The sequence below is a fragment of the Eublepharis macularius genome, chromosome 6 (genome assembly GCF_028583425.1).
Source record: "Eublepharis macularius isolate TG4126 chromosome 6, MPM_Emac_v1.0, whole genome shotgun sequence".
Classification (NCBI taxonomy): Eukaryota; Metazoa; Chordata; class Lepidosauria; order Squamata; family Eublepharidae; genus Eublepharis; species Eublepharis macularius.
The window spans coordinates 23,992,378-24,011,826 of NC_072795.1; the positions used below are offsets into that span (position 1 = coordinate 23,992,378).

The 19,449-nt window shown below is 40.9% G+C and overlaps 1 protein-coding gene across 6 annotated transcripts in view; it reads left to right on the plus strand.

Moving 5' to 3' along the window:
• The window catches only part of MECOM (MDS1 and EVI1 complex locus), a 362,312-nt gene extending 351,051 nt beyond the window's left edge, over positions 1-11,261 (plus strand). For all 6 annotated transcript variants that reach the window (XM_054982632.1, XM_054982634.1, XM_054982633.1 and 3 more), the window contains 5 exons: positions 1,887-2,056; positions 2,942-3,071; positions 5,692-5,928; positions 7,633-7,819; positions 9,826-11,261. In XM_054982632.1, coding sequence (XP_054838607.1) covers positions 1,887-2,056; positions 2,942-3,071; positions 5,692-5,928; positions 7,633-7,819; positions 9,826-9,960 — 859 coding nt within the window. In that variant the 3' untranslated portion in view covers positions 9,961-11,261. The remainder of the gene's footprint in view (positions 1-1,886; positions 2,057-2,941; positions 3,072-5,691; positions 5,929-7,632; positions 7,820-9,825) is intronic.
• Positions 11,262-19,449: the final 8,188 nt, after the last annotated feature.

Consider the following 19,449-nt stretch of genomic DNA (forward strand, 5'->3'; position numbering starts at 1 on the left):
CCAAATCACTGCAGCGTATGAAAATTGATGCCTCTGGTACCGGAGCGATAGACTAAACTACTCATGTTGGCACAGTATTAAAGATTTGAAATGTTTATTTCTGGGTTTGGGGAGATAACTGAATTTCCTCCAGGATTAGCAATTGAGCAAACTAATTCCTCAAGAAAAGATTTAATCACACAGTGTAATTTTGAATAAGGAGGAAAGTGGCCTTTCTACCTTATTTCAGCCTTAGAAGCAATTTCAGACTTAGATGTAATTTGTTTCATGTTTTCCTTCTTCTCAAAGTGCTTAATTGTACCGTATTGGAGACGCTGCTTTCCATACTTTACAAGCTTTGGTGCAATTCGGTTGAATAGATAGGAATAGATTGCCCTGTGTTATGTGCTGCTTCATCTGTTACTTCGTACATGTATGACTGAGATGCACTCTGCATGTGACAACCAGTAAGGTGTAGTGATGGGACAGCATGTACAGCTGGGGCAGCATGCGCAACTGGCTTCCGTTTGGTGTGCCCTGCACTTTCCCCAAATTAGTAATATGTATCTTCCCTAATGGACTGGCATGCCCATTCAGATATGTCCACTATGGAAGCTGCTCAAGTCTGATTTCTGACACGGGGAGCAGGAAATAGAATTGTGTATTCAGCCATTCTAGTCTAAAACAATGGCCAACATACCCTGTTTTGTTTTGCACCAGAAATATGAAGCAAGACACTCCTGAAATTTTGGGGCTGTTTTGGTTTTTTTCTGCAGCATTTTCAATTGGTAATAAACCTGATGTCCAACTGTGCTGCCACTGTTGAAAACAGTGGATGTATACTTGACCTTTGGACTTGGATGCCAGGTGTACTGCCCATTGGAATCAATAGGGCTAGACTCTGTCTCCAGGCAGTCAGTCTACTGCCCATTGAAAATAGTGGATGTAGACCTGGCATCCAGAGACCTGGTCTGAACCTGCTGATTGCAGAGGACAGTAGACCTGATGTCTGGATGGAGGCCAGGTCTATCAATACCTAATATTATCAAACTTTGAAATTTTACTCAAAACGGATTTCAAAAATGATAGTAATACTCCGAAAACTTCAGGAAAGTTATAATCATGACATTTCTGAAACAATAAAATGAAATTGAAATGATTTTTTTCTAAGTTCACACCCCAGCAGGAAGCATAACTCAGCAGAGCAAAATATATACAGTTCATTCTGAGAGATTAGTAAACTTGTAATTTGATTTCAGTGCTCTTCCTGAAGAAAGAACAAAAGAGAACATTCAAGGTTGCAGAAGGTGTTGTATTGCTGGAAGATCTGCCAGTAAAGTTTTGCAAGGTTCACTTTTAGAAGATGTTCAAACACCATTTGCTGTATGCCTAATCAATATCACTGGCATTTGATCATAATCACTAATAAGGTGGTTTATTAAAACATCAATCAATAAATGTCATTAGCAGAAACTTCCATGTTGGAAGAATAACAGTGCCATCTTTAACAGAAAAGCAAGATTCGGGTCCAATAGGACCTTAAACGCCAACTAGATTTCCAGGGTATGAACTTTTGAGAGTTAAAGCTTGCAGTTTTCTAATTCCATTGAAATCAACAGGCTTGGAAGGGTGTAACTTTGCTTGTAATGCCACTGCGTATTTTTTATAAGGAGACTCTGCCTCATTATGTTGAGGAAAACTTTACCAGAGAAAGCAATACGAATTGTATCATACGTGCAGTAAATTTCAGCCCATAAAAATGAACACATTTTTTCAAGAATTAGAGTAGTATTATGTTTGGTTTTTCAGTTTGATTGACGCCACTTTTTTTTTGTGATAGCATTTGGAAAAATTTGAATTCAAGTTATATTTCATACACTGGTTTCATGTTTGGTGTTTCTTTTCAGATGCAAATACTGTGACAGGTCTTTCAGCATATCATCTAACCTGCAGAGACATGTTCGGAACATCCACAATAAGGAGAAGCCCTTCAAATGTCACCTATGTGACAGGTGCTTTGGTCAACAAACCAACTTAGATAGACATCTCAAAAAGCACGAGAATGGCAACATGTCTGGTATGTATGTAACCATCTATTCTTTGCAAAGCAAAACATTTGGTGCCCGTGTTCATTGACAGTGCTGGGGAGTGTACTGGAGAGGGAGTGGGGGGCTTTGATCCACTGGAGAAATTTTGCAGATGTAAGGGTTTCTGCCTGCAGAGTGTGATGTTCCTGCTTCATTTGGGGTTGCAGTGGGGGCTGAGAGATTCTGGTGCATCCAAGCCTTTGTTTTGCCTTCCCGTGAATGCTTTTTGAAAGCAGGTGTAGATCTGTTTATCAATTTGCTGATAGCCTCTGATGGAGCAGTGAAACCAAGTTCATGGCATCACCACAGAGACAGTTTTGAGGATTTGGCATTCCTTTGGCACCGCACCCCCATGCTTTCCATTCCTGAACAATTACAGGGCTCTTCCTGTGATAAAAAAAACACTATGGTTTACTCCATCCTCAGACTTTTAAGCAGCCATGACTGTAATCTTAAATTCTTATCAGAAATCAAAATTTAGTGTTCCAAATCTGATTTGGTATTCATTATTTTGATCCAGAATTCCTGGATCAAAGGTATACCAAATAAAATTTTGTTTTTAATTCCGAATACCAAACCAAACTGCACACTCCTAGTTCTGTCAGTCCAAATGTGTGAGGGCCTCATTAAGAAGGCAGACCAATCCGTTAGGATGGTACAAACTACTTCTTCAGCTAGTCCAGTCAGTTTTTCACATCATGATTGGAACCAGAAATGGAGTCTTAACCTTTCCAAGCAGTACAGCCGTAAGTTCTCTGAACTTGTACCTGTGCAGATGACAATAAATATAACCTTAATAACTTCGCTGAACAAAGTACATGAACTGATGGGTGAATTGAATCCTGCAAGTGACCGTGCTTTGCCTTTCTTTAAAGGTACTGCTACATCTTCACCACACTCTGAACTCGAAAGCACAGGGGCCATCCTAGATGACAAAGAGGACTCATATTTTACAGAAATTCGGAATTTCATTGGGAATAGTAACCATAACAATTCAGAAGAAAGGTAAGCTGGATTTATTCAGCGATGCTTGATTATTTTTTTTACCACATTTCCAAGTCAGTTATTTTTCCAACTCATGTTCAAAAAGATATTGGATACAGTCCAGAGAAAAGTCCATTTAAAGCCAACAGGATTGTAACGCGAACATAGCCACTGTTGATTTCAGGAGTGCCTTAATTACACTAAACATTCCCTGAATTGGGTCCATTACCTACAAGAAATCCAGATTTGCACATCCATCTTAATTTTTTATTCCAAAAGACTATTTACTTTTACTCCTTCCACCCACCCTTCTTGAGCATTCTTCAAATACCCTGAGCAACTGTGCTTAAGCTTTCTTTTTTGAAAAGAAATCTCCAGCCTACCACATGATAGGCAGGCTTGGCTCATGATAACTATTCAACACAAATGTAAGGCTCTGCTCTGTTCAAACTGCTGCTCACTGCTACCATGAATGCCTTATCAGACTTAATTCGGTATATAGATTGAGTACATCTGTGTCTCTTTTTTGATGGATTTGCAAACAACATTACATTGGGAATAAGTACAAGCCTTCCACACCGCTGTAAGCTTGCATACAATAATGTACTAGGCTGAAAGTTCCTCCTTTCTTTCTTTGATTTGCTTTCTACTTTTGAGGGCAGAAATTGTATACAGCTGAAGAAGGGAGCTGAAAAAGGGAGCTTTGACTCTCAAAAGCTCATACCCTGAAAATCTTGTTGGTCTCTTAGGTGCCACCGGGCTCAAATCCTGGTGCTTACAGCTTGTGACTTTTACTTTTTCAAGTTTTCTTACTCATTTTTATGTTGTCGGCATATACCTAGCAGACATCTATTTGTGAAGTCACTCGATTATACATTACATACATATTCAAATTTTTTTCTTGCTTGATTGTTATGGGTCATTTTTTTCTCCATCTGGTCTCAACATGTCCTCAGATAGGAAGTCTAGAAGAAGAAAAGGTTGATGGGTCGTCCAGTGTTTCCTTTCGAAATTCAGCACTTCAGACTACTTTTGATGGATATTTCATACTTGGCAAATTACTGCATATGAAAAACTGTAATTAGCAAATCTGTTTGCTTAATCATGTGGCTTTCATTACTCTGGTTTCAATCCAAACCCTTTTTACTTCAAACGGTCTTCATCTTGCACAGTTTGCAATCTGGCAAACCCTGGTGTATAGTTCAGAATGTCTTATGACTGCCCAAAATGTAGTATCAGGGCACAATGATGAAAGATGCCAAAGATACCCACCAGTTGATGATCAGTTCAATTTTTTAAAAAATAATTGAAAATTCATATTTTCTTGACATTCTTTCCAAAATTACTTCCTTATGCTTAATGGATTCTGTAGTCCTTAGTGATGATTGGTTCATTTCGATTTTTTTCTCTTCTGTAACACAGATGATGGAATACAGATACTTTGACCAATGCAGGAACAACCTTTTAAAATTACCCATAAGATAATTGTTTTTGGGTAGTGCTGCATTATAAACAATGCATTGGAAAATCTAAAAACAATCAGATGAGAAATGATATTGACTTTTTTTTAAAGAAAGGGCTTATTTGACTTTAAGGAGTGGGTTGGATAACCTTGGCTGCTCCTGGTAAATGTGAACTAGGCTTTGAGTTTGAGTTACGATATTCTAGTAAGGCAATCTAATCTTGTCTCCTGCTATAATGCTAAAATCTTGGTTTACAGTTTTAAATGATGCCAGTGATTTTCATGAATAGCTCAACTCTAGCTCAACTCTCACTGGTTTCACTTTAGCCAAAATATTTGCACTTCGGTGTCCCAGCACCTCACACGCTACAAGACTGATCCCTGTGTACGCACATGGACACGTATGTGGCCAAGATCACATGAACACATCAGACCACTGTTCTCTCAAGGTCAGTGTGGTCTGCTGTGACTGGCAGTGGCTCTCCAGAGACTCAAGTAGAGGTCTTTTACCTTACCTGCTACCTGGCTCATCCAACTGGAGATGCTGGGAATTAAACCTGGGCCTTTCCATGCACAAAGCAGATGCTCGACCGTTGATCCACAACCCTATCCCTTCTTGCAAATAGATTAACATGTTGTGTATTTTATTTTACTTATTGGATCCAATCCCCTTTCATGAGCTCAGGGCAGTCTACACAGAGTTATTCCATTTTATCCTCACAACAACTGTGTGAGGTTGGTTTGCCCTCAATTGATGGCCCCTACTGTGAAATAGATTATGTTGCACCGATAGCCATTATGAGCATCTCTCTGTGGGGAGAAAAGGAAGTGGGAGGCAGCTGACAATGTGAATAATTTTTCCCCCAGGCCAGCAATGAATATGTTGGGAATTCTATTTCTCAGGATAATGCAATGTGGTAATCTAAGACTTAGGCATAATATGGAGAAAAACTATCTTCACAATTCTATCAGGCTGTGAATTGCATTTCAAGGGAGTACTGGCAGCTTGATGAACTGGATGGAGTAATATTGATTTTAATTATGGCAGAATTATGACCCGTGGGACAGCCAATGCAAAACAATATATAGAAAACAGAGCCTTCAAAAGGGCTCTCTCCATTTCTGCAACAGCCTATGATCTGATTATGTGTTGATTGATATATTTTTTTTAAAAAAAAGAATGAATGGAAGTCACTTTAAAGATGAAAAGACTTTGGTGGCAAGCCAGAACTCAGACTTGTTGGAGGATGAAGAAGCAGAAGATGAAGTAATGATGGATGAAGAAGATGAAGAAAGTGAGATAACGGGGAAGCCAGTGAAAGAACCTGTGGCAAGCAGCCTACATGAAGAGGCCACCGAGGGGGACTACGAAGAAGCAAATGCTTTGGAAATGAATTGCAAGTCTTCTCCTGGCAGGTAGGTTCTCATGCCAATGGCAGTCAGTTCTATGGGAAAATATTCCAGAAGTACAGGACATTCAGATAACATTGTGTGTAGATGGAGTGAGTGTATGCACTAGAATTTTAAGCTTTTTCAAATTCCCCTCACTCTGTTCTTTCCATTGTGAGCGTGCTACTGTCCCTGTGCCTTCAGCACAAGGTCAGAGCATATCCAGATACTGGGCAACTCTGATTAGTACTCCTTAGCATCTCCTCTTTAAAGGAGGCATTTGGGAAGTGCTTCTTGTCAATTGCTTAGCTGTCACTGCCATCCAACAGATGAATTGCTGCTGTACCAAGGATGGCTATTGCCACAAATTGGTACCATGTATGTGGAGTGGCAGTGGCTCAGAGGTAAGAGTATTTGCCTGGCATGCAGAACACCCTAGTTTCAATCCTTAGCATCTGCATTTTAAAAAAGAAAGGTTCAGGCAGTAGATGATGTGAAGGACCTCCACCAATGGCCCTGGGAAGCTGCTGCCAGTCTGTGTAGACAATGCTGATCTTGTATTGTCGAAGGCTTTCACGGCCGGAGAACGATGGTTGTTGGGGGTTTTCCGGGCTGTATTGCCGTGGTCTTGGCATTGTAGTTCCTGACGTTTCGCCAGCAGCTGTGGCTGGCATCTTCAGAGGTGTAGCACCAAAAGACAGAGATCTCTCAGACACTGAGATCTCTGTCTTTTGGTGCTACACCTCTGAAGATGCCAGCCACAGCTGCTGGCGAAACGTCAGGAACTACAATGCCAAGACCACGGCAATACAGCCCGGAAAACCCCCAACAACCATCAATGCTGATCTTGATGGACCAATAGCCGGATTCAGTATAAGGCAGCTTCATGGGTTCAGTGCAAATCCTGGGGAGGAAGGGATCACATAACTGTGACTTATGATACTGCTCATGTGGAGTGCACAGTTGGGTACAGTTTGATCTGAAACTTTTAGACATATCCCTGGAACTTGCATCTAAGAAACCAAATCTTGGGTCTAAGAAAACAAATCAAAAATGACCAAGGTCAACAGTGGGAAATATGGGGGGGGGGGGTGTATCTTAAACTTTAAAAATGGGACTGAAGCAAGCAATGGTCCACTTCCATGATGAAATGGTTGTTGATGATTAGTTCTAGACCTGCAAGGAAGTTTGGAATGGAGAAATACCTGAGCAATTGAAGACTTTTTTTAATTATAAATTTTTATTTAAATTAATAAACTCACAAACATAAAACAGGAACTACAATTGTACAATCATACATAATATACCTCTACAATCATCCAGTACTGCAATTGTCTACAATCATCTAAGTCATACATAAAACATAAACACGATCATCTACATCATACGAAGGAAATATAAAACAAACTACTATAATTTAAATCATATAGTAATCAATCAAATATGTATATAGAACTTGCTTATATACGTTCTTAATTTTTCACTTCTATTTAAATATATTTATTCTATTGAGGACTTTTCTTGAGGGTTGAGATTGAGATTAAAATTAGCCAGTGATTAGCCTAAACCCATGATTTTTAAGTAAGATGCAAGATGAGTGCCTTGTATACTCTGGATTGTGCCTAGCATTTCTTATTATGTAGGAAAGGCTCAGGCCATCATGAACTTACAATAATAATCTGTAGTGATCTTCTTTCCAAATCAGTTTGTCAATGTTCGGTCTTTTCATAGGTATAAGGAAGATGAATTTAATAAAACTGGACTTTCTGCTTTGGACCATATAAGGCACTTCACTGATAGCCTCAAAGTGAGGAAAATGGAAGAAAACCAGTTTAGTGAAGCTGAACTGGCGTCATTCAGCACCTCCCATCTGCCAGAAGACTTAAAGCAACCATTGTATCGCAAGTCCAAATCCCAGGTAAAGGCTATATTTCCCTCAGAATGTGCAGGAGATAGCAACCAATGGTTCTCAACTAAGACTCTGCTGATAGTGAAAATTGAAACCCCATCTCAATCTTTTTTGTGGTTCTGCATCCCAGTTTACGTGGCCCTTTGTTAGTGGGCAAATGTGGCACCCAGCACAATCCATCTAGCTATGAGGCAGTGGAGATAACAGTGGGGATCTCTTAACTATCAGGACCAAACCACAGACTTGCTTCCTTCTTCTCACCACGTATTTCCCCAGACCAGTTTACCCTGGTTAAGTATTACATTCCCTCCAAATTATTTGCCTCGAATGAGAACCACTTTCAAAACCTGTTTCCGATCATATTTATGATTTGAGTAACCTGGTTTTGAACACATCTTAAGAAAAGAAAATAGCGAGGACCTTTGTTGTTGCAAACTGCAGTTAATATCAGTGTTGAAATAATGGCAAAGTTGAATGGCAGCAATTTGTGTCAAAAGATGAAGGGGCTAGAAGTTAAGAGAGTGGATGATTCTCATTAAGAGATCTCCAATGTTATTTCTGTTCTGACCTTGCAGTTTATCAATATAGTAGATTAAGTTTGGGAGGAAAGGTGGCATGGTATAGCCCAGTCTTGTTAGATCTCAGGTTGGTATTCGAATGGGTGGCCACCAAGGAAGACTCTGCAGAGCAAGCCAATGGCAAATCATCTCTGCTCCTCACTTGCCTTGAAGGCCCCTTGTTGAGGTCACCATAAATTGATTGCAACTTGACGGCACACACACACACAACACAGATTAAGTTCACATGGCAGTGGATCTGAAGTGGTAATCTGTTAATCTGAAGTTAAATTGAAGCCACACTCTTCTGGAAAGTAGTCATGTGTGCTACCTCACACTCTGGTTGAAGACTTTTACAGTAGAGTTGACATCAATGGACTTAGAAGGGTGTAAATCTATGCAGGATTGCACTGCCCCAAGTGAGTCCTGTTAGTACTGCTGCTTCTGTTTAGTTTTTTTCCTTCACGGGAAGAAAAAAGTTGTAACTTTGTTTTCCTAATTTGCTAAACTACTTCTATAAAGTTGCCACAGGGTGTGTTCTGACATATCCATGTGGAATCTTTTATTCACTACCATACTATTAACATCCTCAATCAGGAAATTTACTATGGTTTTGAAATTAATTTATTGGTCAGCAGTGTATTTTATATTCAGATACCACTTCATCCTAGTGCAGTGTTTCTCAGACTGCAATCCACAAGAGACTGACATGAAGGTCTGGCAGTTGGACCCTCAATGGCTAAGAATTACATTTTTCTTCAGTTGAGTTCCTACTAGTTCTTTCAATGGGGACAGCGACAAAGAGGAAATAACTTTCCTGCCTGTCTCATCTTTCAGCTTCCCTCTGTACCCCCCACCCCCGAATGTAGCACAATAAAGCAAACAGAGGCAGCAATTTTCCAGAGGAGCTTTTTAAACAGGGCTGTAGATGGAAGGAAAGGTTTCCAAAAGTTTGTTGTGCCTGTGGAGTTCTGGATTCTGCTGTTTGTATCCATATGGGTTGCAGGGGAGGGTAAAGTTATTGAGAAGGGAGTGGAGTTAAAATATTTTGAGAAACACTGACCTAGAACATATCTCTATCAATTTTTCTGTCATGAGGTCCCATGAGATTAGTAGGAGAGTGCTTCGTGGTACATAAAGTAAAATGGGTTCCACAGTGGCTCCCAAATGGAGTCAAATATGTGAATATCATGGATTAAATAGGTTCTTCCAAGATGCAACGGTAGATCCAGGGCTTTTTTTTAGCAGGAACGTGGTAGAACGGAGTTCCGGCACCTCTTGAAAATACTTGCAATAATGCATGAAAATAATATTATTTCAAAGGATCCCATGTGTTTCTTCCTCGTTTCCCTCTTGAGCATCCCGCCACCTCTTTTCCCAGAAAAAAATCCCTGGGTAGATCCAAATAACATTGTTGAACATCCAATCTTAACCGTGATTTTTCTCCTTTGGCTGCAGGCGTATGCCATGATGCTTTCGCTCTCTGACAAGGACACCCTCCACTCGGCATCCCACAATTCCTCTAACATGTGGCACAGTATGGCAAGAGCCGCTGCAGAATCCAGTGCTATCCAGTCTATCAGTCATGTATGACACCGTCAATGCAACTGGATTGGGACCAAGTCCAAACTAGCAACGTGGCTCTTTCCTAGAAGACTATTTAAAAGACTGCGGAGCAGATGCCTTAGAAATCTGATGGGTCACATTTAAAGTCAGGTGACCTTAAACTGAACAATTTGAAAGAAAGAAAAAAACTATTTATTCTCAATATTTTGTTTTGCACAGCGAAGGCAGCTGCTGACATTTTGAGGATCAATGCGACTTTCAAAATACATGGATCAAATAGACCTTGATTAGAAAATATGTGTCTTCCACTCCACCTGCTTGGAGAGGGACTAATGGGTTGAGGCTTGTATTCATACACAATCGCGCACACACAAGCACTTCATTAAACTCAAATGGAATTGTTTTCCTTTTTTGTTAGGGGCGGGGTTAGCGTGTAGAGAAATTGGAGCAAGGATTAGGAACAGTTGCTTTCCTGTACAAATCCTCTTCATATATGCTTTATGCATTTAAAACCATTGAAGGAAAACAAAGCAGTTTTCTCAAACATACACCAGCCATTAGCCTTGAACACAGCGACAAGGAATTGCTTGCCCTCTCCTTAACTTTTGCCTTCTGACCTGCATTGTAAAAAAAAAAAAAACTCCTTAAAAATAAAAACTAGAAACCAACATGAGACAATAATGTAAGATGTCTGTGTATATTGTAAAAAAAAAAAAACGGGAAAATTCATCTTTTCAAGGAGATGAGCCTTTCAGCGTATGACTAGCAAAAAGACCACAGCCACATACCACTATAGTTCAAGTGTTTCCCTGATCAATGTAATGACATTTTAATTTTAGACAATCATGTCATTGTTCTGTTTTTTGTTTGTTTGTTTTGTTGGTGTTGTTCATTGGTTGCTCTCGATTTTTCTTTCTCTCTGTTTTGGTGTTGCGTGTACCATGTATTTATTTGTTGGCAAACAATTGTTTGTGGATTGAGAAAAAAAAAAGCACTCTTGCTAAATGTAGCACTGTTCTTCTGAAATCCATAGCACTGTTCCAGTCCCCCACCCTATCATTTTTCTGGGCACCCATGGACTTCAAAAGGAAAAAAAGGGGAGGCAAATGGATCTGCATATACAGACATGCAAACAGTGTTCGAAAAGATTTCTTACATTCCTCTTTTACTATTTTTTTTCCTTTTTAATGAAACTAAATGATGAATAGAGATGATTTAGAGTCTTTTTTTGTAATACAGCAAAATGATTCAAATGTATAAAGCATTCTGATTTTTTTTTCTTCATGAAAGCATGATTCTTCTGATTAAAAAGAAAAAAGAAAACTGTACCCAATATTTTATGCCGGTTGTCTGCGAGCTTGTGTGATGTTATGTTCATGTTAATCCTATTTGTAAAATGAAGTGTTCCACACCTATGTTTGAAAAGAAGAACCCCCCAATAAATAAATAATTAACTGTATTCAGTTATTTTGGGGGGCAGGGGAGGGAGGGGGTGGGTATTTTGCCCTATTGGTGAGGGACCAGATTTTAATTTTCCTTTTGTTTATTATCTCATTTTGAAATAACCAGCAAGTCAAGGTACTTTCTTTAAATGCTTTGTACAATGTAACTGTTACTCATTTCAGTACATTACTATGGGAGGATCAAATTAAAAAAAAATAAAGGATTACAAAAATGAAAGGATCATTGTCACTGGCCTTTTTAATGCTGTAGACAGATAAGTCCTTGTTTCAACAGCATTTCTGTGAAACATTCCCGTCTAGCAAGAATACCTACCATAGACTCTTCTTTTGCTAAACTTCACTCTGGTCCGGAGTCCATCAAGATGTCAAGGGCCACTCACCATCCAGAAGTGACAGACATAAGATGAAGTTTGTTCCTATTTTTTACAGCTTGATGAACACCTTGATAATACAGCATTCTGGCAAACAGACATGGCACACAATCTGTTCTAGGCTGCTTTTTTCTGGACCAAGTCAATGTGAATGTGTAACCCAAACAAAACAGACACAGTGGGATGCTTAACTGAAGCACCCTCTGTTTGTGACAATCTCCCTCTCACACACACATATACATACTAATTACCTTGCTGAAGCAGACCAACAACACATGTAAACTGGATGCCCTGAAGAAGTGCGCAAGTGTGACCTATTTAATTCAAGGAGCAATATCAGACAAATATATCGGTTTTTTTATTTAATGATTTATTTAAATTTTATTAAAATATTAATAGAGAGTGTTCATAGAAAAGAGTGTTTCTCCCAGCAGTTTCAGGCCCTCCAATCTCTCAGGGAAAATTGTGCCTTTTTTTCCTTATAAGGAATACCCCAACTCTTTAACTCCCTCTAGTGGACCAAGAGTTATACAAGCACAGCATGATGGTGGTAACCATCCCCTTTTGGTATGTCCGTTTCTGACCATCAGAAGTACAGTGTCTGTAAATATGGAGGCCATCACTACATTTACTTACTTACTTGATTTACACCTCACCTTTCTCCCCAATGGGAGATCCAAGGTGGTTTACATAATTCTCCATTTTATTCTCACAGCAACCCTGTGAGATAAATTAGGCTCAGAGTGTGTGACTGGCCCAAGATTACCCAGTATGCTTCCATGGCAGAGTGGGGATTTGAACCTGGATGTCCCAGATTCTAGTCTGACACTCTAACCACTGTATAACACTGCGTCACTGTGATAATAACAACAATAATATTTGATTTATATACCACCCTTCAGGACAACTTAATGCCACACTCAGAGATTTACAAAGTGTGTTATTATTATCCTCACAGCAATCACCCTGTGAGGTAGATGGGGTTGAAAGAGCTTTGAGAGAGCTGTGACCCAAGGTCACCCAGCTGGCTTCAAGCGGAGGAGTGGGGAATCAAACCCAGTTCTCCAGATTAGAGCCCTGTCACTCTTAAACACTACACCAATGGATTCTATAAGTGTTTATTTAATGGCAATCTGATCTCTTTTGAGTAATGCAAGTTATTAAATAAAGCATAACATTAGTATATATTTGGTTAACACATTTCATTCATCATCCAGTACTTTCAATGGCTACATTTAAAAACTAGCCATTCTTTCAGTAATACGTATATCAAGAAAAACTAGCTCTTCTGCTGAACAGTCTAGTTCATTATATATCATGTTAAGAATTTCCTTTTTCTTTCTCCTGATGCCAAACAATATCATTGGACCTCTAGGCCAGGATCTTCTGAGCAGAAACTGCTTCCATGTGTGCCTGGGCGGGGTGCTGTTTCTCGTTTTCTCTTCTGGCTGTATCCCTTCGCTCTTCAAAGAATCCTGCACTGAAATGTCTCCTACTGCTTTTGAGTGGCTACAGTGAGTAAGGATCATTGCTCTGGTACTGCACACAAAAGATTCTAGAATACCCAGTGGCATGTTGCTTCCTAATTCAAGTACATGAATGGTGGTACTTTTTACTTACCATCCATGGGATCAGAGGCTGCCAAAGAATGTGCTGATTTGGGGTTTATTACTACACGTGCTGCTTTTCTCATGTTTCCTTAGACGTGTGTAGACTAGACATGGGCACAAACTGCATTATGAACTTCAAAAACTCACAAAATTGGCGATCGCGATCCGGCAGTTCGTGATTGTCCACAGCAAATGAACCAGCGTTCGGAAGAAGCCTGGTTCGGTGCGTTTGGCCACGGTTCGGGAAGCCAGACAGGCACCATCAATCAATTCCCCTGGAAACGGGAAACGGAGCTGGGGGAATGCCTGAACTCTGTCTGCGCTCCTTTTGTTGCCCTGGAAACCCGAATGGAAGCCCAGCTTACCTTGACTGGCAGGTCTTCCTTCCAACCATGGAGCTGCAAAGCGGTTACAAGTTGGGAGAAGACACCCGGGGGAGGGAGGGGGAAGGGGTGTTCTGTAGCCATGGGCACTCCAATCTCATCCCTGCAAACCCTGATAGGCAGCTCTGACGGCCAAACACAGACCTCCTGCGTTGCTCTATGGGACCTCAGCTTATAAAAAGCACTGCACTCCTAGGCTGGCTTTCACTTTCAGTGAGCAGTGGAGTGAGAGAGCTGTTGCTTGCTACTTACTAGCCTTTGGGGAGACACAGAGAGAGTATAATTGAGCTTGGATTTTTGTGGGAGTTTTCTGGGGGCCTCGGATTGGAGAGGGTATAACTCCAAGATCCCTATTGCAATCTTGACCAAACTTGGATGCTGGCTGGAGGAGAGCCTGCTACACACTCCCTGTGAATATGGGCTCTTTAAGTGCAACGGGGGCCGTTCTGAGCACCACGAACTGGTTTGGCAACGGGAAATGTCCGTTGCGATTCGCGACTTTGGGATCGTCATCGGCACTGAACCACGAACTGTGGATTCGTTAAATTTTTTTGGTTCATGCCCATGTCTATTGTAGACTCTCTCACTTGGGTCTGGGACACTCACTCAGAACTGCAGCCAATTTGGGGGAATTAAGTTCTACCAGGGAGAAACCTCTTCCCACTTCCACAGCCTGGCTAGCTTGAAAAACTAACACAATTGCCAATAAGAGGAAATAGAACATGTGATTTTTCAATTCAATTCAAATACCTTTAATGGCATACATGTGATTTATCTATCCACAGTCTGCTGAGCTATGTAGAGTATGTTATCTGCTTTGAAGGTCCAGGAGGACCTCTGGAAGGGCTTCCGAAAATCCCAAAGAAAAGGTTGGCTGGTTCCAGAGATGAGTAGAGCGGGCGACCTCTGAGCCATCAGAGGGGATTAGGCTGCCTGCCTTTGGCTAGCCAATAGTTACGGGAGCTCGTACATAAGAATATCAAATAAATAAATGTAATGTTTAGGAATTCAGGATGAGCCCTGGGTGCGAATCTATGTGTTTCCTGAAATTGAATGAACAAGGAAGAGGATTTCCCAGAAAGGTAACTAGGCAGAGAGGACAGAAAGGGCTGGCAGTGTGGAGGCTTCACCCTTGTCTGTAGCAGGTTAATAGGAGACATTCAGACAGGGTCAGTGCAAGTCATGAAGCCCATTTGGCTGCTTGATAGCAATCATATTTGGTGCTCAGGAAGACTTGTCCTTGCAGATGAGATTACATTGATAGATCTAGGTGGGCGCAAGGCCTTGTGGTGTGCAGATCTCACCAATGAAACAGTCTCCCATCCAAAGTTATGGCCACTCATTAGCATAGCTTGAGGAGAGCTTTGGTCTGACCTTCTCCAAAGTATGGCATTGCTATCTCTTAAAATGATTTTAGCCAAAATGGAGTCAGAGCAGACAGCACACATCTGGGAAAGGGGTTCTTGGTAAGAGGTTGTTATCCTGAATCCACTAGAGTTGTTTAGTTGGACACAATTCCAGGAAGTTTTAGCCAGACAGCCATACTCATCACCTTGAGTCATTCTCTCAAGTCCTGGCTTATTTCCTTTGTAGGCTGATTCTGACCTCTACCCACTTCTGCATATTCAAGATAATGTCCATTTATCTGCACAATCACTTACTGCCCTGCCACAGGAAACAGAGGTGAATCCACTGTAATCCCATTTTATTTCCTTTGCTCTATCATTCTCTTTTCACTTTGATTTATGATCATGTACCAGAGCCTGAAGTGTGGTAAGGGGTTGTTATCTCAGGATAAATAATTGCAGAAACAAATTCAGAAAAGCATCTGATTTAGTTGCAGTTGCATTTGAATAAAGCATTTCCCAGCACCAAAAATAAATAAATATGAGGCCTTAATGGAGCCAACCAGCTACGATCGAAGGGCACATCCCTAGAAAACAAAGGGATTCTTAGCATACCCTTTCTCCTACCTGTCAGTTACAAAGACAAAGTATGCCTTCAAATGACTTCTAATGTATACTGTAAAGGATTTTCCATGCAGCAATGAGTACGCAGAGTGATATAAAAAAAGCCAAAATAGAGACTTGCCTATTACCATCCAATACATCAATTGAAGACGATGCCAGATGGCTTAGCAAGACAGAGCATGTAATCAATGGCTTCCTTTACCAAGTGTATTTGATGTTTTAAAAGGGCTGTGGTTGTCAAGCAGCAGGAAAGCTTTTTAAAAAAAAGGAATGCTTGAGACAGCTGTGGGAATCTGATGTGCTGAGGAAATGAGAGTTCAGTATTTGGCCACTTCATTCAAGTATGCCTTGAACAGCAAAATGGCTTGTCAGTTACCACTGTTTATATACAGAATGGCTGCCAAAGTCATGGAGCCTTTCACAGTAAAGTTTAATACTGAAGGCGGTGGTTCTACAAGCCGCTTGCACCTCACTAATGGCGGTGGTACTTTCCTGGGGGGGTGGGGGGGTGGGAATCTTTCATAAGTTCTAAATAATGTGACACAACTAGAGATGGGCACGAACTGAAATACGAACCAAAATTAAGCACGAACCAGGCCGGTTCATGGTTTGCGAACCACGGTTCATCAGATCTCATTTCTGACAAACTGCCACGAACTTTTAGACTGGTTCATTTGGTTCATTTTTTGGTTCGTCACTGCAGACAGCCTGGTGCCAATCAATCAGTTTCCTAGGCAACAGGGGATGGACTTCCTGCAGACCTTCTGCTGACCCGGAAGTGAACTGTTGGCAGGAAGTGACCTTCTGCTGACCCGGAAGTGATGATTTTTCTGACCCAGATGTGACATTTTCACAAACCAAATGAACCGGTTCGCAAACCAGGGGCAAGTTCGTGAAAGTTCGTGGTTCGTGAAATTTTTTTTTTTTTTTAATTATTATTTTTTATTAAAGAATTTTCAACATATAACAAGAATAACAATAGCAACTGCATAACCTTAACATGGTGCTATACATAGTCAAGCGAAAGCAAGAGAGTAATAACAGTAGTTTACACAGATAAGTTAAACAAGAAATGTACATCTTTGTCAAGTTCCGAATACAGTATAAGGTAGGTGTTAGCCTTGTAGGGGAAATGATAAACAAGCAAAACCGGCATATTACATAGCAATCCTATAGTTCAAATCTCAGGGTTTATAACCGTGTAATGAGGAAGCGAAGAGGTCAGCCATGAATTCTGGGAGAGAAAGTCCAAGAAAGGATACCATTTTGAATAAAACTGCGTAGTTTTAGAGGGGTTCTGCAGCAGTTTGATTCTGTCTGCTATCTTATCCATCATAAGGTGATCCCACACCATTCTGTACCACATATCAAGAGTGGGTGGAAAGTGTGATTTCCACCTGAGTGCAATCGCATTTTTTGCAGCCACTAGGAGAATTCTGATCAAATCTTTCCTTATTTGGGGAATTGCCAAATCATTCCAAAGATCCAGGAAAATAAGTTCCGGGCGGAGGGGTATCACATAAGTTGTGATATGAGAGATTTCACGGAGAATCGTCTGCCAGAAGTTAGCTATATAGGTGCACTCCCACCAGCAATGTGAGAAAGTACCTTGCTCTCCGCATTTTTTCCAGCAAAGGGGGGATCTGCCTGGGTATATTTTCGCTAGTTTTTGGGGGGTGAGATACCATCTGTGGATAAGCTTGTAGGTTTGAAGTCTCACACTGGTGACAGGGGAATTAATCAGTGCAGATGCCCAAACCTGCTCTCTATCTTCCTGAGATAGTTCTGTCCCGCAATCGCGTTGCCAGTTGCTCAGCAGTGCCTCATTGTTTGGTTTTTTGTTATCAATCAGTATGTGATAGAATTTTGATAGGAGGCCTTTACGAGTAAGTGATCGGGAGTCTAAAAGAGTTTCAAGTGCAGTTATCGGTTTGGCCATTATGTTTTTTATATCTAGAGCATTTAGGAGATATCTCAATTGGAGATAGAAGAACCAAGGGATTTCCCTGTCTACTCTAGCGTTCAGTTCTACTCTGCTTATGATACCGTCCTTAGTAGCTACGTCTAACAGCCTTAAGTCTCTTAAGTCTCCCCAAGGGCGTAGCGCTGTTATATTGTGTTGGTGGGGCATGCCCTTATGAGCCGTGATTACTGAAAAGCGAGATATAGCCGGGAGGAGGATCTTTTTGTATCTGTCCCAAAGTTTTAAAAGCGCCTTGAGGAATATATTGTGGTGTACTGAGGGGGGACGGAGGCTCGGCGCGGACCAGAATATTTCCCTTAATGTTTTCGGCTGGGAGAAGACTTGTAATATACCAGTCCAATCAGAGTGCCCGGTAGGATGCAGGATTTGAAGGACATCTGACAGCCTGGCTGCGTCGTAATAGAGCCCTATGTCAGGATAATTAAAGCCTCCTGCCGCCCTAGGGGCACACAGGACTTTAAAGGCTATTCTGGGGCGTTTGTTCTGCCATAGAAATCGGTTGAAAGTTGTCTGCCACTGGCTGATAATTGTACTAGAGACGTCGATTGGAATCGTTCGAAATAGGAAGATCAATTTCGGGAGGACAAAGGATTTTATCAAGTGGTATCTTTCATACCACGCCAGATTTTGCTTGTTCCATTTGAGCAGGAGTTGTTTAATTTCTTTAAGCTTTTGAGCATGATTCACTTGGAGCAGTTGAGCCGGATTAGAAGGGATATTTATACCCAGATAATGAAGGTGTGTTTTAACCCACTGGAAACCAAATTGCCGTTTTATGCTACTACATGTGGTCTCGGGTAGATTTACAGGCAGAATGGTGGACTTGCTAGGATTTATTTTCAAGCCAGACACTCTCCCAAAATGAGAAAGTTCGTCATTCAGAAATTTTAGAGAATCAAGTGGTTTAGTGATAAATAATAAGATGTCGTCAGCAAATAAGCAGAGCTTAAAGCTGCGGTTATTAATTTCAATGCCTTGAATTCCCCTATCAGTCCTTATTGCCTCTGCCAGAGGCTCTATAGCCAGAGCGAAGAGGATAGGGGAGAGGGGGCAGCCTTGGCGCGTGCCTCTGTGGAGAGGGAAGGAATCGGACGCTATATCATTTAGTTTAATTCTCGCATGGGGGCCCTCATAAATTGCTTTGATTATTTGTAAAAATTTGGAACCAAAGTTCATTTGGAAGAGAAGCTCTTGTAGGTATGGGATTTCAAGGGTGTCGAAGGCTTTTTCTACATCTAGTGAGAGAAACATGGACTGTATATTATGATGTCTGCTGAATGCCAAGATATTCAGTGCCTTGTAGATATTATCTGAGATGTCCCTATTGGGAATAAAGCCAATCTGATCCGTATGAATATAGTTTCCAATAAAGGAGTTAAAACGGTGGGCAAATATAGAGGTGAAGATCTTATAATCAACGTTTAGTAGGGAAATAGGTCTGTAAGATCCGGGGTTTGAAGAATCTTTACCCTCCTTGGGAAGCATAGTAAGTATTGCCTCAGACCAGGTCTTGGGGAGGGTCCCTGAGGTGTATACATCATTACAGGCCAGTAATAGGGGTGGGGTTAAGACCAGAGCAAACTTTTTATAAAATTCAGCCGGGTATCCATCTGGCCCTGGGGCCTTATTGCCCTTCAGTCTTTTAATAGAGTCCAGTAGCTCCGTAATGGAGATTGGGCTGTCCATTATACTGCTATGCGCCAATGTCAATTTCTTGATGTTTTTGTGGTTTGAG